This window comes from Podarcis melisellensis, assembly GCF_964234715.1.
Source record: "Podarcis melisellensis genome assembly, chromosome: 17".
NCBI lineage: Eukaryota > Metazoa > Chordata > Lepidosauria > Squamata > Lacertidae > Podarcis > Podarcis melisellensis.
This window is the reverse complement of record NC_138534.1, coordinates 7,862,213-7,886,825: the sequence shown is the minus strand read 5'-3', so window position 1 is coordinate 7,886,825 and position 24,613 is coordinate 7,862,213. Positions and strand designations below refer to the sequence as shown.

Below are 24,613 nucleotides of genomic sequence, written 5' to 3'. Positions count from 1 at the left end.
GGAAGTGTCAAGGGACCATGGAGCCACGGAGACGCATCCCTTGGTCCTCGCGCATGCGTAGGTGGCCACGGCGGGGAAAGCACAGGAGACCGGTGTGCTGCTGCCGGGCAGGTGAGGAGGCTGCGGGTCGGGCGAGGAAGGTGCGGGGAGGGAGGCGGGCGCGGGGCGCGCGCGTAAATACGGGACTCCAGCAAGTGCTGCCATGGGACGGAAGCGCCCCGGTCTGCCCCACCCCCATTCCCTGGAAGGGACCCAGGAGTCCGGGCGCCCCACCCCCACCCACCGGTTCAGTCCTTGCAGGGGTATTCTCAGGTTCGGACAGGTTCGCCCTCCAGCCCAAAACCCCCCAAACCCCAACGCCTTTTAAGGTTGCCACTTTTTTGTGTTTTTTGTTAACATTTTATTAATTTCCCAAAAATAACAGAGAAAAAGAAAAGAAAACAACAATACAGAATCATTACAAAACAAGAAAAAAAGAACATCATAAACAATTTTTTAAACCATAATTTTTACTTGACTTCCCTTCCCTCCCCCCTCTTTGGTTCCATTGTTTTATGCTTGTTCACGCCCGTCCATAGAACCTTACATTCATGACAAGCCAATTTTAAAACCTCCTTCATCTTATTACAAGTGAGTTTTTAAAGTTAGGCCAAGGTAGAAGTCTATACACAAAGCTTAAAAGATATGCATTAAACATTTGCCCTTTTTAAGAAAAAATAAAAATAAAAAACAACTCAAAGTCCTCTTTGTTTCTTGGGTTTCAGATTGTCTATTTTGTCCTGCATAGTTGAATAATTTAGTTTGCCAATCTTCATCTTTTTTGGCGGAGGCTTCTTCCCTCTGTAGGGACTGGCTTAGGGTTTCTACTTTTGACCGGCAAAGGACAGGACAGGATATGGGGCGGGGTGCAATTCCACCCCTGCCCCCTTGCTGAAATGACTTCAGAGCAACCCATTACCCAGTGTCCCACCATCTGGTCCTCTGTCGTTCCCTTCTCCTTGTGCCCTCCATCTTTCCCAACACCAGAGTCTTTTCCAGGGAGTCTTCTCTTCTCATGAGGTGGCCAAAGTATTGGAGCCTCAGCTTCACGATCTGCCCTTCCAGTGAGCACACAGGGCTGATTTCCTTCAGAATGGAGAGGTTTGATCTTCTTGCAGTCCATGGGACTCTCAAGAGTCTCCTCCAGCACAAAAAGGCATTTTGGGCGCATTTTGCAAACGGAACGTCCACACACTGGAACACCCCAGAGACAGGCCACTAGGTGCAATGCCCTTGTGACTGCCGCCGCCACTTTCTCCTCTACGCACTGTGTTACACGACAAGTTTAAGCTGCAACCCTTTTGGACCATGGTCTAGTATCCTCCATTTCCCTGGCCTACCGGAAAATAACTGTCAGCTTTAATGAGAGAGACACGTGCGCAGGCAGGTTTGCACGACCCTCCCGCCAGCCAGCCTCGCCTTCCCTCTTTTCCTTCCCCTTCTCCAAAGCACTTCCAAACTCACTCCCTTCTTTCTCAGCCTTGCCCCTACATTCCAGACTTTCTGCCTCTTTCTGTTGCTTTTTTATTTTCTAGCAGCTTCCTGGCAGAAAGGAAAAGGCCCTCTGTGCATGATCAGAAATACTCTGCCCTGTTATGGTGGGTGGGGACAACCCTGCTTGGAGATAAAGGCACCCTGCACACATCTTAAGGGACACTGTGAGGTGCCAAGGATTCTTGAATGCAGAAAGCGGCAGCCCTCTCTCTCTCTCCAGCCCTTCATCCGACTTCTCCCCCAATTCTTCCATTCCTTCGTGTGCGACTAACTCTTCCATTCTCTTTCTTCCTCAGACAGGTGCTTTTGGAGAGGCTCGGCTGGATACCTGCGCAGCACGTCCAGGAATGACTTCTTTGGTGAGCTGTCATTCTGGGATGGAGGCCAAGAGTTGTCTGAATCTTTGGCCTTGTCTCATCCTGGTTCCATACTGGATCAGTTCTGGGAATCCCCACTAATTTTTGGCATGGAAAGGCATGGTTGGCTATTTCCTGCCTTCCTCCAGACCTCTTTTGCTTCCACAGCTTCAGGACACCAGCCAGATTAGTGAGCAGTGTTAGAAACTAAGATATGAAAGCTAGGAGATAAATGGTACCTTAAACCTAGGTTATGGGCGCAACAACGGAACGTCTAGGCACACTTTTTTATAAGAAGAATTCAAAGCTGAAAATGAACGAACTGCAGCTAAAATATTATGTTCATTTTTTACATGGTCCAGTCCTTCCCCTACCCATCCCCTTAATATTCTTAAGAGGGTCTCTTCTCCAGTCTTCAGAGAGTAACTGGAAGTGGGGAGGCAGAAAAGGGTCCTCTTTTCCTTCCACTCTGTAGTTTTAATCTGAAATCTTAGGCACAGTACTGCACCCAGAGCTCAGAAACTGCTTGTGCTAGTGAAATTCCCTGTCGCAAAATGCGCCTAGAATAATGGGAGTTTTGAGCACTGTTAGTGAGTGTACCAGCTTTCTGAAACTGGACAACCCATTATTACACACACACACACACCACCATCTCTTATCTGCCCCCAGGCAGACAGATGTATTGCTCCCTTCCTCTCTGTCCTGCCTGACTTGGCAAAGCTGTTCTCAAAATGGCCACCTGTTATTTTCCCCCAAGTCCCAATTGGGTTCCCTGTTCCATCTCCTAGTGCCTACAGCGTATTGTAGTACAACATGATGAGCCCGTTCCTCAGCAAAAATGGATTCAGCTCTTTTGTCTCTAAGAGTGACAGAGACATGACGATGGTCATCTGCTCAGGCTTGGACCTTGAGGGCAAACATGCGTCTCCACCCTTCCCATCTCATTGCATGCCTCCAGCCTGGAGCTGTGACCGGAAAACATATACTGTTACTAGGCAACTCTAGCTTCCTAGCTTATTATATGATCTAAAATACATGGCCAGGCCATAGATGACCATGCAGTTTGGGGAATTAGCAGCAGCTGGGCTAGCCATTGAGATGACACTGGATTACAAATGAACTCTTTGCTGTTTTGCAGCTTTTTGTCTTTGGTGTTGTTTTGCTTGCAGCAGAGCAATTCTTTTTTTTTTTATTTTTATTCTCTGTTTATTAAATTTTTTACACAATCATACAATCATCTACAAACCGCGGCAGAACATACAATAGGGGGTCAAAAAAGCAAAGAGGAAAGAAAAAAAAAGAACAAAATAAAAAAGATAAAAATAAAAATAAAAAAAAGAGAAAAGGCACAAGAAAAACAGAAAAAGAAAGAGGAAAGAAGAAAAACAAAACCAAAAGAGGGTAATAAAACATCGTTCCGTACACTGTGACTTCCATCCTTCCCGGTTTGGGTTGTACAATCCTTATAGTTTACTCGCTGATTACATTATCATTACCAATATTCAAACATTACAGGTTTTAAATTCCATCCACTGAGATTTTCAACATTCCATAAGTCACTTCAACATAGCCCAGAAATTTACTCCAGTCATTTTTTAATTTAGTATTATTTTGAGATCTAATTCTTTGTGTCAACCTCGCTAGTTCTATATATTGGAATAGTTTCGTCTGCCATTCTTTAACTGTGGGGGTGTTAGATGTTTTCCAATTCTGCGCCAACGCGATCCTGGCCGCCGCCGTGGCGTATTGGAAGAAGTTTTCATCTTCTCTTTTAATCTCTTCTCCTACCATTCCTAAAAGAAACGCTTCCGGTATCTTAGGGAAGTTGTATTTTAAAATTTTCTTTAGTTCCTCATAAATTTGGTCCCAGAATCCTTTCACCACCTCACAGGTCCACCACATATGAAAGAAGTTCCCCACCTTGTTTTTACATCTCCAGCATGTGCTATCACCGGTTTTATACATCTTCCCCAGACTTGCCGGGGTGATGTACCATCGGTACATCATCTTCTCTAGATTTTCTCGGAGAGTAGCACATGCCGAGAACTTCATACCCTTTTTCCATAGTTTCTGCCATTTCTCCTGTTCCAAATTATGTCCCAGATCTCTGGCCCATTTAACCATGACCCCCTTAACTGCCTCATCTCTGGTTTCCCAGCTTAACAATTGTTTATACATTTTAGAGAGGAGTTTGTTATTAGATTCCAATATTTCTACCTGATATTTCGATTTTTTTTCACTCATCCCTGTTTTTTTATGCTCGAGCCACAACGCATTAATCTGATGATATTGAAGCCAGCTGTTTAGTTTTCCTTTTAACTCTTCATAGGGTCTGATTTTCCATCCACCCTCCAGTTTGACTAGGAGGTCCTCATACGTCCATCTCTCCCCCTCTTGGTTTGTTTTTTTGAGCGTTATAATATCGATTGGGGAGATCCACCAAGGCGTACCGCTTTCAATTACTTTTTTATTTCTGTTCCAGGCTTCTAGTAGGGGGCCTCTGATAATGTGATTTGAGAAGCTTTTGTGGGCTTTACCTTTATCTTGCCATAAATAAGCGTGCCAGCCAAACCTGGCATCAAAGCCTTCAAGGTCCAGTAAGTCTGGGTTTTTTAAAGTCGCCCAGTCTTTTATCCAGCAGAGGCAGGCAGCATCGTAATAGAGCCTTAAATCTGGGACTGCGAAGCCCCCCCTCTCTCTCGCATCCGTCAGCAATTTGAATTTAATTCTGGCCCTTTTCCCCTGCCATATGAATTTCGTCAGAATTTTTTGCCAGGACTTAAAACATGATGTTCCTCTTATTATAGGGATATTCTGGAATAAAAACAGTAGTTTTGGTAAGATACTCATTTTGATCGCAGCCATCCTTCCTGACCAAGACAGTTTCAGCCTATTCCAAATGTCCAGATCTCTCTTAATTTCTTGCCAGACCTTGGTGTAATTATCTTCTAATAAGTTTATATTCTTTGGCGATATCCATATTCCCAGGTACTTAACTTTTTTTACTACTTTAATGCCGCTCATTTGCTCCAACTGGGTCTTTGCCACTTCATCTAAATTCTTCACTAGAATTTTAGTTTTCCCCTTGTTTAGTTTGAACCCCGCCAATTTGCCAAATTCTTCTAAGATCTTTACAGTATTACTAACGCTGTTCATTGGTTCCTCTAAAGTTAACACCACGTCATCAGCATATGCCTTTAGCTTGTACTCTTTCTCTCCGACTTTTATCCCCTTTATTCTTGATGACTCCCTTATTTTATTTGCCAATATCTCTAGAACCATAATAAAGAGAAGGGGGGATAACGGGCAGCCTTGTCTTGTGCCTTTCGCTATTGTAAAAGGGCTGGAGAGGCTATCGTTTATAATCAGCCTTGCCCTTTGCCCTGAGTATATTGCCTTTATCCCTTCTAAAAAGGGGCCCTCTATTCCTACTGTTTTTATACACCGTAACAAAAAGTTCCAAGAAACATTATCGAATGCTTTCTCAGCATCAATAAAAATTAATGCTGCCGGGATATCTATCTTCATATCCAGATATTCGATAATATTCACTAAGTGTCTGACGTTATCTTTTAACTGCCTATTCGGTAAAAAACCCACTTGGTCTTTATGGATGGCTCTCATTAAGTACTTCTTAAGCCTGCTCGCCATAATATCTGCGAAGATCTTATAATCATTGTTGAGCAGGGAAATTGGTCTATAGTTTCTTATATCCGTTTTCTCTGTTTCTGTTTTTGGTATTAACGTAATATGTGCCTCCCTCCATGAATCTGGAATCCTTCCTCCCTGGAGGATGTTGTTAATAACCTCGCTGAGCACTGGGGCTATATGATCTCCTAATATTTTATAATATTTGGCAGTTAATCCATCGGGGCCGGGTGCCTTCCCGTTTTTCATTCTCTTAATGGCTTCCCTCACCTCTTCTACTGTAATACTTTTATTTAGGTGTTTTTTTTCCTCATCCGTTACATGGATCCCTCCACACTCTGCCAGGTATTTTTCTATTTCTACTTCTTCCTCTTCTCCCTTCTCATACAGCTTTCCGTAAAATTGGGTAAACCTTCTTTCTATTTCAGTTGTTTCTTCCACTATCTTATCCTCTACTATAAGTTTATTTATCACGTTTTGCTTTTTCCTCCTCCTTAGTTGCCATGCCAGCAACTTCCCAGATTTGTTCGCCGATTCGAAATATTTCTGCTTCATGAATTTAATTTTCCACTCTACCTCTTGATTTAGTAGTGCGGAATATTGTGTCTGCAGCATACTGGAGGTTTGTTTAAGTCTATCATCTCCTGGTCTTATTGCTAATTTTTTCCCACAATCTTTTAGTTGGGTAAGGATCTCTTCTTTCTTTTGGTTTCTCAGTTTTCTCCTGTAGCTGTTTTGTTGTATCAGGAAGCCTCTTAGGACTGCTTTGCCGGCGTCCCAAACTACGTCAGGGGGCGTACCCTTATTCCAGTTTAAATCAAAATAATTCTTAAGAGTGGCTTTGGCTTTATCTATCACCTCCTCGATTTCTAAGAGGTACTCATTCATCCTCCACCTGTACGGACCTGATGTTTCCTTTTTTATTTCCAAAGCTATTGGGCAGTGATCTGATAAGGTTCTGGGTTGTATTTCACATTCCCTTACTTTTGTCAAAATTGTTCTTGAGACCCAAATCTGGTCTATTCTGCCCCAGCTCTGGTGGGGTTCTGAGAAATGAGTAAATTGCCTTGTTACAGGGTTTTTATGCCTCCATATATCGATTAAGTCAAAATTCTCCACCAAATTGCTAAAGGATTTTGGCAGCTTCCCTTGATTCACTTTACCCTTCTTTACATTTCTATCCCATTCCGGTGCTGGGACCCCGTTGAGATCCCCAAGTAAGATTAATTTATGGTCTTCCAATTCTAGTAGTATTTGTTCCAACTTCTCAAAAAATTCAGCTTTATTTGTGTTGGGGGCATAAACCGTAACCACGTTGAGCTTCTCTCCCTGACAGTTAAGTTGGATTCCTACTATTCTCCCCTCATCGTCTTTACAGATTAGTACCGGGTCCCACTTTTCTTTGACATATATCACTACTCCCTTTTTCTTATTTATACCCGAGTTGACAAATTCTACCCCTAACTTCTTATTTACTAGGATATGTCTATGTTTTTTTGCTATGTGCGTCTCTTGGAAACAGATTACATCATAGTTCTTATTTTTTAAGGCTTTCTCAATTTTATTCCTTTTCAATTTTTCATTCAACCCATTCACATTCCAGGATAAGAGCTTCAGTGTAACGGCTATTGTTTAACTCTTAGGTGTATTAAGCACTCAGTTCAGTTTTACAAGTTTAAAATCTAGAGTCCTTGTTCCCTAGGACCTCCTCCTCTCCTGCCGCCTCTTCTCCCACCGCGGCATCACTCTCCTCATTTTCTTCCTCAGTGTCTCTTCCTTCCTTTCCCGGCCCCCTCCCCCTCCATCTCTCCTGTTTCTCATCCAGCTCCACCTCCATTGGCCTATTCTCTATCCTGCCCAATTCCTTCTCATATCTTCTCAAAAATTTCTCGGCTTCTTGAGGATCCAGTAACCTAAACTTTTTGTCTTTGTAGAAAAAGGTGATTCCTTCAGGGAATTCCCATCTATACTGTATGTCATTTCTTTTTAAGACCCCTACCACTTGCCTAAACCCCTCTCTTTTACGTAGCAGTCTTGTCGGTATTTCTTTATAGATAATGGTGGGCCTCCCACCGATTTTCAGTTTATTTCGATAGCTTGTTTTTAGGATCAAATTTTTCATTTCCATTGAATTGAAGATCACTAGACAGTCACCCAGAAATTTATTTGGCTTCAAGTGTTGAGGTCTCGTTTTAATTCTAAATGCATTTTCAATAGTTTGGGTCACCTCATCTTCTCTTAATCCCAGCCACTTTGATAATTCCTTAGCCATCTTTCCTTTTATGTCCTCATTCCTTTCTTCTTCCACTCCCCTAAATTTTAGGTGGAGTTGTTTTTGTCTCAGTTCTGTCATGGCTAAGTTATCCCAAATCCTTTCTTGTGTTCTATTTAATTCTCTCAGATCTTCCTTCATCCTTACTGATTCTTTTTTCTGTTCCCTCATCTCTTTCTGCATTCTTTTGTTAGTTTCCTCAATTATTTTAGATTTGGTAGATAACTCTTGGATCTTAATTGAGAGTTCTCCTACTGCACCTTCTATTTTTTTGTCAATCATTCCCTGCATTTCTTCCAATTTACTTTCCATATGTAATTCATTTTGCTTAAATTCCTCCTTGATTCTTGCCCAAAGGCTCTCCAAGTCTCTTATTTCTTCTTGTTTTGATAGTCTCCTATCCCCTTGAGTCCCCCCTCCTCTTTTCCCGTCCCTCCCCCACATTACTAGGTCTCTCCCTGTGGGGCTTACACTCTTGTTCTTACAATTCTGCGTGATTTGTTTCCGTGGTAGTCAAATACAATAAAGGGGTAGGGGAGATAAGAAAAAGTTAGGAAGAGAAAAAAAAAGGGGTAGCGGGGACGGGGACTGGTTTGCGACCAGGGGAGAGCCGTGGGCAAAGGACCCAGAAGCAGTAGGAAAAACCCAGAAGAGGCACCAGAAGGGGGGCGCTCCCACCCACTAGGGGGGGTTGGGGGGTTCGTGTGAAGGGGCGATATAATAGCCCCACGACGACGCCTTAGTGTGTGTTGGTTCAAAGGGGGACGGAGTTCCCACCCACGCTTTGCTAATACGGAGTCTCGGAGATTCAGTTCACCAAGGTCCTCAATTAGGTCTCTTGAGTACGTCGAAATCCTCCACCACCAGCAGGGGGCGTGTCAGTCTAAAGCGGAGCCTCAGGAGACGATTATTTCTGATAAAGTAGGCTGCAGACCCCCTGGGTTGCGTTAAAATGTCCAAAAGTCCGAGGATCAACTCCAAATATAATGTCCAAAAGTCCGAGGGTCAACTCCAAAAATAAATTATGCAGCAGTCTTAAAGGTGCGGCTTATAAACTCCATTCACTAATTTAAGAGACACTGAGACGGGCCATAGGTAAAAGAGCGGATCTGCGTACCTCCCGGACCAATCGCCACCATACACCGTCACCTCCGTAGGGCCGGCTCTGTGATTAGTTCGCCCATATTAGAGTTTTTAGCATCCTTAAAAATTTCCTGTAGTTTCAGTCTCCTCTAGATAACATATATTATCGTGGCAGAGTTGAGTAAGTCTGATGGTTAAGTCTGGCTAAGTCTGGCTAAGTACTAGCGAGTGTATCCAAATGGAGGAGTCTAAATTAAGGATTAACAAATGTGTCCAAACAGTAACCTCCTTTCCTTTTTAAAACTCAAATGTAAAGTCCTCCCACGGTACCTCTTTAAAATTTAAAGTTTAAAGTCAGCGGTCTCTCCTATCGCCGTGGGGTCTTTGTTTTACTCACTCAGTCAGACTGGCGTCAGCCTCCTCCTCATTCCTGCAACTTTGTTTCAGCGCCATCTTAGTCCGTCCACCGGGTGGATACCGAGCAAACAAAATCCAATAACATCCAGGATTCTCCTAGCTTTTAACCGGCATTCTATCCCTGTAAGACGTCTATGCACACTAGGATATCCATTCTGCCCGTTGCGGTAATCCGTCGCTGTCTCCAGTGGAAGCTAGAGGCTTCTCAACGCGGAGTCGGTCTTTCCCCTGCTTGCGCTCGCAGCCCCGTCGTCCCCGTGGCCCCTCTTAACGAAAGACCCCGGGAAACCGGCGGTTCCGCTTTCCACGCTGCCAGGCGACCTATCCCCCAGAGGTTCCCCCCCTGGGGTTTTTGGGGTGCGCAGAGCCCTTGCGCCGTCCCCAAGCCTCCGCGATGATCAGAAAAGCCCAGGCTGGGCTTTCTGCGCTTCCTTACTGTCCGCGACCGGAACCAGAAGTGCAGCAGAGCAATTCTTAATGTTCTGTAGAAGCATATTGCTCAAAAAAAAATTTGATATATTTCCTGTGACCTGTGCTAAACTTGTCACCTACGAATGCCCTTGTGTTTGACCAGCCTACTCTGCACCCTTTTTCACTTGAGCAATCCCTGTTGCTTTTTTTTTGTAGGGGACCAGCAGTCAGTCAGCAACTGAATATGTTGTCCGTGTTCCCAAGTAAGTGCAATCCTTTTTCCTGCTTTCTTTCTTCAGACGTTTTGGTGTTGTGGTTGAATCTCCTTCATTTGATAGTTTTTCTCCACTTGGAGAGAGTGCCTGTTTCTTTTAAAAACTTGTCTGTAGGTTTACCTGGAAATAAGTCCTACTGGTTTACTCCTGAGTAAGGAAGTGAAGCATGCATTGGAAATCATCCAAAAGAGAAAACCAGCCCTAAGGAGCTGTTTAGGAATACTGGAGAAGAAACATTTGACCATACTGGCCTTTGTGCATTGTGGTCGGGTTGTTAGATTTTAATGTCTACCCATGGAAGCAAAGCCTTATCTGGGTATTCTGGGCATGCTGTAGATATGCATACATTGAAATGTGGCCCTTGGTAGCACTGAACTGTAGGCATGCTTCGTGCTTCTCTGCAGTGTGCAGGGAAGGGCTTCCCCTTAGACCAGAAGAAAAAGAGTTATTTTGGTGGCGCATTCCCACTTGGTTCCAGCCTGTGATGCTGGCCTTATTTCTGACTTATTTCTGCTTCCTTTCTCCACAGAAACACCTCCAAAAAATATAACATTATGGCATTCAACGCTGCTGACAAGGTGAACTTTGCAACTTGGCACCAGGTAGGATTCTGTGCTCAGGCTGCTAAAGTTTTCTTTTTCTTTTTCTTTCTTTGAAATCGTTTTTATAAATACTGTAAAGAGTTAAAGCAGTACCAAATACATATCCATATATCCAGATTCCTCTGAGTCTCGAGACTTCCCATCACCCCCTCCATGGGTCCTATTGTCAACATTTTCGACTGCATATTATTTTGTAATTATATTTTGAATCTGTCCATATTGTTCATAGTGTTTGTGACATTACAAGTGTTACAGTGGTACCTCAGGTTAAGAACTTAATTCGTTCTGGAGCTCTGTTCTTAACCTGAAGCTGTTCTTAACCTGAGGTACCACTTCAGCTAATGGGGCCGCCCGCTGCTGTCGCACGATTTCTGTTCTCATCCTGAAGCAAAGTTCTCTACCTGAGGTACTATTTCTGGTACTATTCCATTCCACTTTCGAGGTACGACTGTACTTAATTGGAATCCATACTTTGTGCTAGCAGACCTTTAGTAATGAATTGGAGCTGCTTAAGAGCAAATTCACCCCCCACCCCTCTTTATTAGAGACAACACAATACGTGTTGACCGTGGCCCTTTCTTTTCTGCTCCTTCATATAGGCAAAGATGGAGCGAGACCTCAGCAATAAGAAGATCTACCAGGAAGAAGAGATGCCGGAGTCGGGAGCTGGCAGCGAGTTCAACCGCAAGCTGCGTGAGGAGGCGCGGCGCAAGAAATATGGCATCATCTTGAAGGAGTTCAAGCTTGAAGACCAGCCCTGGATCCTGAAAGTCAACGGCAAGACTGGGCGCAAGTGAGTGGGTGATGGTGCTTTTTTGCCAATTCTCGTAGTAGACTAGTATAAAGTAAGCAGCACATAAGCGGCACAGAAAACACTAAAAAACCATTCTGCGTTCTAAATCTTATATTAATAATCCAAAAATTGAGAGAGCTGTGTACAAGATCTACTACAGAAGCCACAAGCAGAAAACTCATTCAAATTGTGTCCAAAAGGAAGATACAGTCTTTAAATGTTCCTTTAGCCAGGCTCCTGTAGATATTTAAAGACTGTATCCTGTAGATATTTAAAGACTGTATTCTGTAGTAGATCTTGTACATAGCTCTCTCAATTTTTGGATTATTAATATAAGATTTAGAACATAGAATGGTTTTTTAGTGTTTTGTGTGTTGCTTATGGGCTGCTTACTTTATACTTTATACTACTACCAGTTTAGGAGTTTCGGCTAGCGTTACTCTTCAGCTTTCTTGCACTTGGTAAAGTCCAGAATTGGAGCATGTGATGAACCTCTCCCGCTTCGTGAGCAGGGGATAGAGCAACTTTGACATCTAGAAAGCTCTAGTTACACATTTGCAACTGGGAAAACTTAAATCTCAAAATTAGAAAGTTAGGCTAACCCGTATTTGCGCCTTCTGTGATTTTTGGGCAGTTAACTATTTTTTATCTTATTTTTAAATATTTTTTATCTTATGAATAGTCTGGTTCCAGACTTGCGGGGCTGGGGAAGGAAATGCATAACTTGGAATTTAAAATAAATATATAGCAGGGAGCTAAACTGTTCCTACATCCAGACCCTGCAATTTTCCAGTTTTAACAACTGTGACAAGTGGAGGATTTAATAATAACAATATGTGTTTATTTAAGCAGAAGCTAAAATTCTTGAGGTTCTCAAAAACTCAACAGATTTAGTGTTTCAATCATATCCCTGGATTTGGGCAGTTGACACCAGAGTCTTAAGAGGCGTGTCTTCCCCTGATCTTGCCTTGCTCCTTTCTGGAACTGAATCCCTAAGATTAAAACCTTTGGCGTACTAAGAGTGCTGCTGCTTCTTACTTCATCCTGTTTCTTTTTGCTCAGGTTCAAAGGTGTGAAGAAGGGTGGGGTGACCGAAAACACCTCCTACTACATCTTCACCCAGTGTCCAGACGGCGCCTTTGAAGCCTTCCCGGTCAACAATTGGTATAACTTCACACCCATTGCCAAGCACCGCACGTTGACTGCGGAGGAAGCTGAGGAGGAGTGGGAGAGGTGAGCAGAGGGACTTCGGTGGGCCTAGATTAGGCATGGCTGTTAATTTCATGGGGTGCCAACCTAGCAGTTCGAAAGCACCAAGTGCAAGTAGATAAATAGGTACCGCTCAGGTGGAAAGGTAAATGGTGTTTCCGTGCGCTGCTCTGGTTCGCCAGAAGCAGCTTAGTCATGCTGGCCACATGACCCGGAAGCTGTACGCCGGCTCCCTTGGCCAATAAAGCGAGATGAGCGCAGCAACCCCAGAGTCGTCCACGACTGAACCTAATGGTCAGGGGTCCCTTTACCTTTACCTATTCTTAGTGAAAGCTAGTAGACTACAACGCATAGGGTGGAATTCAACGTAAAGAGATCGTTCCATCAGCTCATGCATCTCTGCTTGTCTGGTGGAATGATCCCCCATCTCATCCCCACCGTGGAGGGGTTCAACTGTGAACCCACTGTGGGGTTCAACTGACCCTCCAGAGCAGATTTGGGGAGTGCGTGGTGGCAGGAGAGTCCTCTTGAGCTAGCAGGAATCATTGTGCTGGTTTCTTTATTTCTTTTTGAAATCATTTTTATTTGATTTTACCAATACCGAATTGTGAAAATCCAAACATACATCCATATACAGATATTTCTCTGAACCTCCGGACTTCCCGCCACCCCCTCCATGGGGTCCCATTTGAAACATTTAAAACTGCATCTTCTTCCAAATTCTCACTTTTATATCAATCCATATTGTGCATAGTAATTACACTACAAGTGAAATCAGAATCCTGCCTATGTTTCCATCTGCTTACAGTGGTCTCTTAGATCACGTATAAATTTTTTCCATTCTTTTGTAAAGTTTTTTTCCTCTTGGTTCCTGAGATTTCCAGTCAGCTTTGCCATTTCGGCAGAGTCCATCAGCGTGGTTTGCCATTCCTCTCTGGTAGGAGCCTTGTCTCCTCTTAGCCTAGTGGAGAGATCTTTAGGAAGCTTCCAGGGTGTGGCGATGTCTCTCACCTTGGGTCCAGTGCTTCTGTTACCTTTATAAGCTAAAAGGCAAAGGACCCCTGGACGGTTAAGTCCAGTCAAAGGCGACTATGGGGTTGTGGCGCTCATCTCGCTTGAGCCGGTGTTTGCCCGCAGACAGCTTTCCGGGTCATGTGGCCAGCAGTTGCTTCTGGTGCACGGAGGACCATGACAAGTGCCAGAGCGCACGGAAATGCCGTTTACCTTCCTGCTGCAGCTGTACCTATTTATCTACTTGCACTGGTGTGCTTTCGAACTGCTAGGTTGGCAGGAGCTGGGACAGGGCAATGGAAGCTCACCCCATTGCAGGGATTCGAACCACCAACCTTCTGATCAGCAAGCCCAAGAGGCTCAGTGGTTTAGACTACAGTGCCACCCGCATCTTATAATTTGCATAGCATCTTTCATGTGCATAAGAAATAAGAAATTCTGGTCCCCTGCCCAGGACCTACAGCATCCCTGCCTGGCGCTTTAAGGCTCCAGCCTGGTTTCTTGCGAGTCCCTGTGCCATGTGGCCCTTGCCTCCCAACCACAGTGTCCTGGGGAACCGGGGCTTTAAGGAGCAGCCCGGTTGAGTCCGGCTCCCTTTTTTGCCTTTTGCAGGCGGAACAAGGTTCTGAACCACTTTAGCATCATGCAGCAGCGGCGGCTGAAAGACCAAGGCGATGAAGAAGAAGAGGAGAAGGAGAAGAAAGGCAAAAAGAAAGGGAGTGATCTAAAAATACACGACCTGGAAGATGATCTGGAAATGAGCTCAGATGACAGCGAGTTCAGCGATGCGGATGGTGCGAGGGGTAGGGGTTGGGGGTGGCAGCTCTGACCTGGATTTTTTTTATTTAATAATTTTATTAGTTTTCAATTACAATAGTCCAATAATAGCCTCACTAGAACAATGCCAAATTATAATACAATTACTCATACCAATCATTCAAATACCAAATTATATAATTTAGGTGGCCCCCTGCATGCTAGATTTGATGGTTTGATGATTTAATTTATTTCTGCATTCCAAAATCTTACTAATTTCAATTATACTCTGGTCAAAATAACAATCCCTTATACAACAACTGCAATATTAACAACTTCCATTCGTATTGACATATTGCATGATTTATAAAACTACAGATGAGGCACTCAAACTATATCCTTGTTCTTGTTCTTCCTGTGTGTGGCAATTTTTCTGTTCGTGATGTTTCTTCCTGTCCTTGTAAAATATTATGTCTATCTTTTCCCAGTTGTTGCTGTTCTGCATCATGCCTTGGGCGGAGGAACTAATATCCCATTGTTGTTTCAGAAATTCTCCATTGCTCCATCCCGTGCTTCATTGTTTTACAACTTTAACAATAGCTTTAAAAACCCCCAACAAATTACCTGTTTTCTGGCCTGGATTTTTGAAGGACCTCTCTGAGAGACAGTAGCTAGCTTTATAATGGGTTCCCTTTCACCCCCATTGAGCTTTCATTCTTTCTCGTGTGGAGGAAGTCTTGGGCAAACTTCTGCAATGCTTGAGGAAAGACCAAAAGAACAGCTACATCCTATAAGTGAAGCAGTGAGGGATAGGAGAGAAAGACATAGATGCATAGTCAGTGCGATAGGTAGCAGTAACATCTGGGGCACTTCCAAAAGAGGTTGGGCTTCAGCAAACCTTGAAGCACTCTTCTGCAGCTTTTGTTTCCGGTATTGCTGGATCTTTTCCTTGTTTGTGTTCACGGCCCACACAGAAGGCAGATCTCCTTTGACGCTGGCTCTGTGCATATAATATTGTTCATAAAAATCAATTTGCGGCGGAAGATTCTGTGCATTTGCTATTTGTCACAGTTGGGGAACCTGTGGCCCTCGAGATGTTGCTGGACTCCAACTCCCACCAGCCCCAGCCAGCCTGATCAATGGTCAAGGATGATGGGAGTTGTAGGCCTGCAACACCTGGAGGCTCCCAGATTCCTCACCCCCTGCTCTGTGCTGTATAAAGTGTGTAGGAATAACGGAGGGCGACAGGAGGTTGGATGCAGGTGAGCTGTGCAGAAGCACACTGGCAAACATGCTCCAAGACAAGCTGCTGGCTAGCTCTGCAGAGGCTCCTTTTATTAGCACAGTATGCAAAACCAGTCAGATACATTTTGGACTGTGACCTTTACACATCTTCCAATCCCGAGATCATGGGGTGGTACAAAGTTATTTTGGCACCTGTTTCCACCGCGTCCTTTTCCCCTTGAACAATGTATGACGAAGAAGACAAAGGTCACAGAAAGGGCACGGTAGAGCGCTAAGAGAGCAAAGGTTAGATAGAGGGCATGATGTTCAGACAGCTGTGGCTTTGTCTGCGGGTGGAAGTGTGCTCCACACCCAGCGATCATTCCTTCAAAAGTGCACCTCTTTTCTTTTCTTTTCTTTTCTCTCCTCTTCCTCTTGGGTTGTACCTCTGGGCTACCACTTCCAGTGAGATTTCTGCCTTTGGAGAAAAGTGTTTAACGTCATCCCGTTATTCATTAGATGAGAAACCCACCAAGCCCAAGAAGAAAGCCCCTCTGACGAAGAAGAAAAAGAAGAAGAAGGGCTCTGACGATGAAGCCTTTGAAGACAGCGATGATGGGGACTTTGAAGGGCAAGAGGTTGACTACATGTCTGACGGATCCAGGTGGGCACCACAGTGGACGGGAAGTGGGGGATTTTCCCAGCAAGGGGGGGGGACAAGCATTGCCTGGCCACCCCGGGGTGGTCAGTCTGTTGCTGCTTCTCTTTCCTATTCCCCCTGTTGGGACTGGTGGCTTTCCCTGCTGACACTTCATGTTGCCTCTATGTGTTGTGTCCATTCGCACTGAGGGTTCTCCCTGTCCTCTTACAGCAGTTCTGTGGAAGAAGCCGTGGGGAAGCCCAAGGTGACTAAAGAGGAAGACATCCCCAAAGGTGTGTGGCTGAGCAGGTTGTGCAAATGAACAAATCCTAAAGTTCAAGATGGCAGCAAGACCTGGAGCAGCCCATTGGAAGCTTGGTGGTTTTTATCCATTGGCCCTGATCATTGTTTTGCTCATCTCCTCTGTAAGATGTGTGGGAATGTTAAGGAAAGTAAGAAAGGATTTATTGGATAAGTATTATCCTTCTTTCACTCACTCTAGTATGTAGCAGAACAGATTCCCCTCAATATAGCTGGAAGCTAGTTTGCAGATTCATTAGAATCTCTTAGTTACGATTATTTCCTGGTGTCCCCTTTGATCCCTCTTAAAAGAAGAAAGACGAGAGTCTCTCTGAGTAAAGTTACAAAAAGTTTACTCACATTTCAGTTCACGATTTGATCCCTGAAAGGCAGGCTTTACTTGGTAGTTACACAAAGAAACTGTGAGTTCATCTCTTATGGAGACTGAACTCATGTGCTGCTGGCTGAGAGCCAGCAGACAGCAACATTACATTTAGATAACAAAATGGCTGTAGGAGAGCAGCATGGCAGCAAAAGATCAGCAAGAGAGCAATAGGAGACAAGACGAACTGAGAAAGTGGCTGCATGGTTGGGCTCTTTTGTGGAGTCAGCCAGAGCGATGCCCATCTCCCGGGTCACATGCAGGGAGAGGAAGCTCCAGACCAGTGGAACAGGAAGTTACACTGACTGGATGACCCCTGCTTGTGCCCACTCTAGGGAAATAAGGAATGTTGCATTTGACTGTGCCAATGGATTACATCCCACAAGATGCATGTTGGTGTGCATACTGACGTTGACCCGCAAGGAGATTCTGTTCTGCCTTGTCCTCATCTGAGTTAGATCTACCCAGTTTTCTGCCAGCTTGCATGGCATGGCTTCCCCCAATAATCCTCAGAGATGTGCTTTGACGTGGGTGCTGATCATCCTCTGCTCAAAGACCTCTAGGGCCACTCTACACCCCTCTCAGAGCTGCACTTCCCTGCAGAGAGGGAAGCAGCAACTGATCTGGCATAGGCGGGTTAGGTTTTCCTTTTAGTTGGCGCTGGCAAGGGGAATAGGGAAAACTGCCAAGCGGATTTGCCCAGAAACAAGTCAACCCCAACTCTGTTGCCTCCTAACCCCATTGCCTTTCTGCTTTGCAGGCATAGACGAAGCAAGCGAGAGCAGTGAAGAGAGTGAGGAGGAGAAGCCGGTGGAGGAGAAGGAAGAAGAAGAGGAAGAGAAGAAGGCCCCGACTCCCCAGGATAAAAAGAAAAAGAAAGGTGATGCTCAGTTGGTAGAGCATAAGATCTCAGGGTCGCGGGTTTGAGCCCCACAATGGGCAAAAGATGATAATAATAATGATGATGATGATGATGATGATGATGATGATGATGATAATAATAATAATATTAATAATAATAATAATAATAATAATAATAATAATAATAATAATAATTTATTTGTACCCCGCCCATCTGGCTGGGTTTCCCCAGCCACTCTGGGCGGCTTCCAACAAAGATGAAAGATACACTAAAATGTCACATATTAAAAACTTCCCTGAACAGGGCTGCCTTCAGATGTCTTCTGAATGTCAGGTAGGTGTTTATCACTTTGACATCTGATGGGAGGGCATTCCACAGGGCGGGTGCCACTACCGAGAAGGCCCTCTGCCTTGTTCCCTGTAACTTGGCCTCTCGCAGTGAGGGAACTGCCAGAAGGCCCTCGGAGCTGGACCTCAGTGTCCGGGCAGAACGATGGGGGAGGAGACGCTCCTTCAGATATACTGGACCGAGGGGTTGGGCTAGATGACCCTCATGGTCTCTTCCAAATCTACAGTTCTGTGATTCTAAAAGCCTCGTATTGAAGCGGCACATCACAGAAGGCTGGGAAACGGGAAGCATTTATGGTCTTGATTTAGGGGCTACTACTAAAACGAGGCTGCATTTTAAGCTGTATTTTAAGCCGTATTTTAATTAACTGTTTGTTGTTTGTTTGTTTGTTTGTTTTCCTATTACGCTTATTGTAATTCATATTTGGTGTTAGCCGCCCTGAGCCCTGGCCGGGGAGGGCGGGGTATAAATAAAAAATTATTATTGATCCAGTGTGGGGTAGTGGTTAAGAGCGGTAGTCTCGTAATCTGGGGAACCGGGTTCGTGTCCCCACTCCTCCACATGTGGCACACCTGGAAGCCCAGAAGGGGCAGAAGCTTGAGCATCAAAACATTATTTCTGGCCTTGGGAGATAGTTTAGTTCCCAACTTAGGGCCCTCCAAATGAAGATGTTGTGCTCCAACTCCCAGAAGCCCCAGCCAGCACTGACAATAGGTAGAGATGGTGAGAGCTGGGAGTCAGTCCACAACAACTCGAGGCCACCATATTAGCCACCCTGGCCTAGTGCTTTACTTTTGACCTGAGTGGTCTTGCAGTTCCTTGAGAACAAGCTTTGGTGAACAAGAAGCAGCCTGACCTAGAATCTCCGTGCCAGCGTCAAATGGGTTCTGCATGTGACTTGTTTGTTTTGAAGTCTGCCACAAAGACAGCAAACCCCAGATTGACTTGGTTTGGCTCTGTTTTACAGACACCAGTGATGAGTCTGAGACGTCTGAAGACAGCGACATTGACAGCGAAGCATCTTCAGCACTCTTCATGATGGTAAGCCCAGATGCAGTTGGGTTGGGGGTGGCATTCCAGGGGTTTGTTTGGAGAACAGCTGTCATTTCCAGCCTAAGCCTGGTCCCCATATGTGGTAGAACGGACTGTGTGACACTGACAGTGGCAGTGAAGAAATCAGTTTTTTTGAATGTCCGCTTGCACTAACTTCCTGCAGGCACTAACATCAGTTTTCTCCCCAGTGTGGTAGATTTGCAGGGGTCGACTTGCATGGATTTCTTTTATCAATACAAGAAAGCGTTTATTATTATTATTGTTGTTGTTATTGTTATTGTTATTATTATATTCCTCCCAACTGCCAACTGAACTGGTCCAGTCTCCCTTCCACCTCACAATTCTGTCATTCCAACCTGCTTCATGGATGGGCCCAACAGCGTATTGAGGGCCACACACACTGGTGGTGCTTGAGTGGAGAAGGGAGCCCTGGCTGAGCCTGTGTTTCTGCCCTCACAGAAAAAGAAGACTCCACCCAAGAAGGAACGCAAGGGCTCGGCTAGCAGCTCACAAGGGAACAGCCGTCCAGGGACGCCCTTGGTGGATGCCGGCACCTCATCCACCTTGCGGGCCGCAGCCAACAAACTGGAACTAGGTACAGCCGAGTGTGGGCCCACAGGAGCTTCTGAGCTCTGCCTCCTGCTTTGTATTGTATACAGCCGTACCTCGGGTTACATACGCTTCAGGTTACATACGCTTCAGGTTACAGATTCCGCTAACCCAGAAATAGTGCTTCAGGTTAAGAACTTTGCTTCAGGATGAGAACAGAAATCGTGCTCCGGCGGTGTGGCGGCAGCAGGAGGCCCCATTAGCTAAAGTGGTGCTTCAGGTTAAGAACAGTTTCAGGTTAAGAACGGACCTCTGGAATGAATTAAGTACTTAACCCGAGGTACCACTGTACTGTATAAGCTGAAATGGGTGTCCTCTTCTTTGCTTCTTGAAAATTTCTGGGCCTTGTATGTATTTTGGAAAACAGGCAAACGGCTCCCATGATCAATGGGCAGGGCTCCTCCGCGAGGCTGAAAACCATACCTGTTCCACTCTTCTTTGTGGCCTGTGGTCCCTCTCTCCTCCCATTCTTTGTATCCCATAAAAAAAAATTCCTTCCAGTAGCGCCATAGAGACCAACTAAGTTTGTTATTGGTATGAGCTTTCGTGTGCATGCACACTTCTTCAGATACACCGGGCCCTTATATATAGTGGGAGGGTGGGGTGGGGTATTACTCAGAAGGGTGGTGGGAATGGGTGATTGGCTGATAGGTGTGGTAAACCAGTTGACGACTGTTAACGACTGCAATTAGCCTTACAGGAAAAAGCAAGGGGTGAGATGGCCAAAAATAGCTTTATTGTGTATAATGAGATAAGAATCCAATGTCTCTATTCAGACCAGGTTTCTCCATGGTATTAAGTTTGGTAATAAGTTGTAATTCAGCAGCTTCTCTTTCCAGTCTGTTTCTGAAATTCTTTTGTAATATGACAGCTATTTTAAGATCTTGTATAGAATGTTCTGAGTAATACCCCTCCTCACCCTCTCATTATATATAAGGGTCTGGTGACTTCTGTTTCAGTGTATCTGAAGAAGTGTGCATGCACACGAAAGCTCATACCAAGAACTAACTTAGTTGGTCTTTAAGGTGCTACTGGAAGGAATTTTTTTATTTTGTTTCGACTACGGCATACCAACACAGCTACCCACCTGTATTTTGTATCCCATAGTTAGAAAATAGCAATACAGTCGTACCTTGGTTCTCGAATGTAAACCGTTCTGGGAGTCTGTTCGACTTCCGAAAACGTTCGAAAACCAAGGCATGGCTTCCAATTGGCTGCAGGAGCTTCCTGCACTCAAGCGGAAGCTATGTTGGACGTTTGGCTTCCAAAAATCATTCAAAAACCGGAACACTAACTTCCGGGTTTTCAGCGTTTGGGAGCCAAAACGTATGAGTTCCAAGGCATTCAAGAACCAAGGTTTATGAATAGTAGCAAAACCAACAAATGCACAAATTACTGAGGCATCCATTCCCTCTTTAGCCTCATTCATTCGGGCTCCTAGGGTGGAAGGGAAGGTGTGTTGCAATGGTTGTCCTGAGGCCAGCTGGTTTTCTTTCCCTGCAACAGGAAAGCGGCAGGCAGGGTCCAGTGAGCTACCTGCAGCAAAGAGGCTGAAGTTGGACGCTGGGCCCCAGGCCTCCACCACCTCTGGGAAATCTACCCCACAGCCACAGTCGGGCAAGTCAACACCCAGCAGTGGGTAAGCATACAAGTTCACCTTCCTGCCACAGCGGTACCTATTTATCTACTTGCGCTGGCGTGCTTTCGAACTGCTAGGTTGGCAGGAGCTGGGACAGAGCAACAGGAGCTCACCCCATCATGGGGATTCAAACTGACGACATTCTGATCAGCAAGCCCAAGATGCTCAGTGGTTTAGACCACAGTGTCACCCATGTCCCTATAAGAAGAAGAAGAGTTTGGATTTGATATCCCGCTTTATCACTACCCGAAGGAGTCTCAAAGCAGCTAACAATCTCCATTCCCTTCCTCCCCCACAACAAACACTCTGTGAGGTGAGTGGGGCTGAGAGACTTCAGAGAAGTGTGACTGGCCCAAGGTCACCCAGCAGCTGCAGGTGGAGGAGCAGAGAAGCGAACCCAGTTCACCAGATTACGAGTCCACTGCTCTTAACCACTACACCACACTGGCTCTCTACGTCACGGTGTTCTGTTGCGGCAGTAGCAATTTAGTCATGCTATCCACTGACCCGGAAAGCTGTCTATGGACAGATTCCCTCAGCCTGAAAGCGAGATGAGCGCCGCAACCCATAGTTGCCTTTGACTGGACTTAACCGTCCAGTGGTCCTTTACCTTTACATTTTTTGTTTATGTGTACAAGTGCTGGCTCTTGTTTGGGGCGGGTGTGTCCTTGCTGTGCGTTGGGCCCTTCTGCAACTATGACGACACACTTCACATCACTGTTGATGAGCTTTCCAGCAGCAGTTTGAAGAATTAAGCAATTGTATTAACTCCCTAATCCGTAGCGGACAACAATGTATGTGGCTAAGAATGCAGGATGTGAGGATCAGTTCATGCCCACTGACCCCCCACCCCCAGTCTTTCTAATGGCTGCCTTTGGTGAGCTGCTGTTTCCGAGAGCCGCCACCACGCTCACAACACGGGGGCAGTATTTGTGAGGGGTACGAGCCCTCAGATCCCGTTTCTAAGCAGACTGACAGAAGACGTGGGGTTCTGTGAATGAATGAACCCCACACCTGACCCTTAGAATTACGCCAGTGCTGTGCTGAGGGAGACACAGCTGAGTCAGGTCAGACCCACCGTGGCCTTAGTAAAGCACCAGCTTAGCTGCTTCGTTTATAGTTGAATCGTCTTATTATGAACTCCTCCTAGTGCTTTTCCAGCAGCACCACTAGGTGGGGAGGTGAGCTGCTATGACAGTCCAGGTCTTGCCAACTGAAGGAAGGGGCAGAGAGAGGCCACAGCAGTCAATGCCCTACCTGCCCACCCCCACCCCCATGCCATACCTTCATTTAGGTGTGATGCTAGTGATCAGGGCAGCTCAGGCATGTCACCCACTTACCCCAAACTCTGTTGTCCCAGGCACATTATTGCCCACTTCTCTGCAGCAAAAGCCAGTTCTCCAAAAGCTCAGAGATAACAACAACAACAACAAAGCCGGTGGCAAGACAAATGGTTAGGGCAGATAATCTAATTATCTCAGATATTCAGACCTAATGAATAAGCTAATAAGATTAAAAGAGGGACCGATGTGAGAATTTATGAGAAATACCTGAAAACACTTTGTAAAGCAACATTTTAAATAGTCACTGTCACCGTTCAGGATCTGGGCACTGCAAAGCTTAGGGCCTGAAGATTTTAGTGAGGTTTAGAAGTACATCTGTGTTTTCAAGCACTGTGGCTGTCCTGGCCAGCTGCACGCATCAGAGAAGGGCAGTGGGGCAATTCTGGCACTTAGGTTTTGCTGCAAGAGCCGTGGGGAAAAGTCCTTCCTCTTCTGCAGTGTTCTTCCCTGCCTCGTGCCATTGCATTAAACTGCCCTTTATTTTTAGTTTTAGTTTTAGTTTTTTGAATTTGCAAACATTCTAATATCACATCGGTAAACATTGCCATATTACAGGACTTACTATAATATAATTTCCAATATGTATACAAAAATCATATACAAATTTTATATACCTAGAAAGAAAATGAAACAAAAAAGAAAGAACAAAGAGAAAAAGCAAAAACAATTTCCCACCCAAAATCATATACATACCAACACGCCAAACTTCCTGTCTATCCCGTTGTATATTCCTTTTGTACAAATGAATGTACTCTTTATTATTGTATATTTCTTTACATTCTGCATTAACCTGCCCTTGCTTCCTTGCAGCGATGTGCAGCTGACGGAGGACGCCGTGCGCCGCTACTTGACCCGAAAGCCCATGACCACCAAGGATCTTCTGAAGAAATTCCAGACCAAGAAGACGGGGCTGAGCAGCGAGCAGACGGTCAATGTGCTGGCCCAGATCCTGAAGCGCCTCAATCCCGAGCGCAAGAACATCAATGACAAGATGCACTTCTTCCTCAAGGAGTGAGGAGGGCAGCGGCTGGGCCAGAACCAAACTGTCCTTTGGCATCCACCCTCCTGCTGGGCAGCTCTGAGCCCCCTTACCTTTGGTTAGTAGCTGGGGGTGGCTACATCCTAGAACCATGTGGACTGGCATTCATATACCCTTTGGGGAAAGCGAAAGAGCCATTCTCCTGCCTATGTGCTGGTGGCCCCCTTGGGATTTAGGGGGCGGCAAAAGGGGGCAGAAAACTGGGACAGTCTCTTGAGAGGCATTGAAGCCACAATCTCTCTGAACAGGAATACTTTTCTCTATCATGTGGAGGAGTTCACAAATGAAATGCTGCCATTTTTAGAATAAACAGAGGAATCTTTTTACACGCAATCCGCAAACACCCACCCCACACCTCTCACATGCTGGAACCATTCTCCTTTGCGAGTTGTTTTGCAACCAGTTCCACTCTTCTCCCCTCGCCTCCCTCGCCCAAAATCACAGAGACTCTGAGTAAGCCATCACTGGTACACAAATATTTTTTCCTTGTATTTTTTTTTTTAACGCAGTCTAAAATTGTGTGTGCTTTGGCAAACAGAGAAAGACACTGCTCAGCCTGCCCTGCTGTGACTGGATTCCTCTAGCTGGATGCATCCAGTTGTTTTCAGTCTGCCCTGAAAAAGTTTTTGGGATGGGTTTTTTTTTTGTTTGGTAAAAGCTTGGGATTCCAGATTTGACACAAAATGGGAATAAATTAAGCAAATTGAATTATTTGCATGTACACGCTTGCTGTTCATGCTCTCTGAGCACTTCATAGTTCCATGATTCACCTACTTCTGTGCTGGATTCTAGATTGCTCCCCTACACC

The 24,613-nt window shown here is 45.2% G+C and overlaps 1 protein-coding gene across 1 annotated transcript; it reads left to right on the top strand.

Moving 5' to 3' along the window:
• Nucleotides 1–24,516, top strand: GTF2F1 (general transcription factor IIF subunit 1). Its single transcript, XM_081894590.1, has 14 exons — nucleotides 1–111; nucleotides 1,830–1,892; nucleotides 9,937–9,983; nucleotides 10,525–10,597; nucleotides 11,197–11,390; nucleotides 12,453–12,623; nucleotides 14,223–14,404; nucleotides 16,110–16,254; nucleotides 16,462–16,523; nucleotides 17,673–17,792; nucleotides 19,090–19,163; nucleotides 19,635–19,770; nucleotides 21,291–21,423; nucleotides 23,577–24,516. Exons 2-14 carry the CDS (start codon nucleotides 1,881–1,883, stop codon nucleotides 23,779–23,781), a joined length of 1,554 nt encoding a protein of 517 aa, XP_081750716.1. The 5' UTR covers nucleotides 1–111; nucleotides 1,830–1,880; the 3' UTR covers nucleotides 23,782–24,516.
• Nucleotides 24,517–24,613: the final 97 nt, after the last annotated feature.

Bases quoted from the DNA above. Each gene is read 5' to 3' on its own strand.
- GTF2F1 (XM_081894590.1), top strand. The intron at 17,793-19,089 runs GTGATGCTCAGT...TCTGTTTTACAG, and splicing joins GGATAAAAAGAAAAAGAAAG to ACACCAGTGATGAGTCTGAG. The intron at 19,164-19,634 runs GTAAGCCCAGAT...CTGCCCTCACAG, and splicing joins CTTCAGCACTCTTCATGATG to AAAAAGAAGACTCCACCCAA.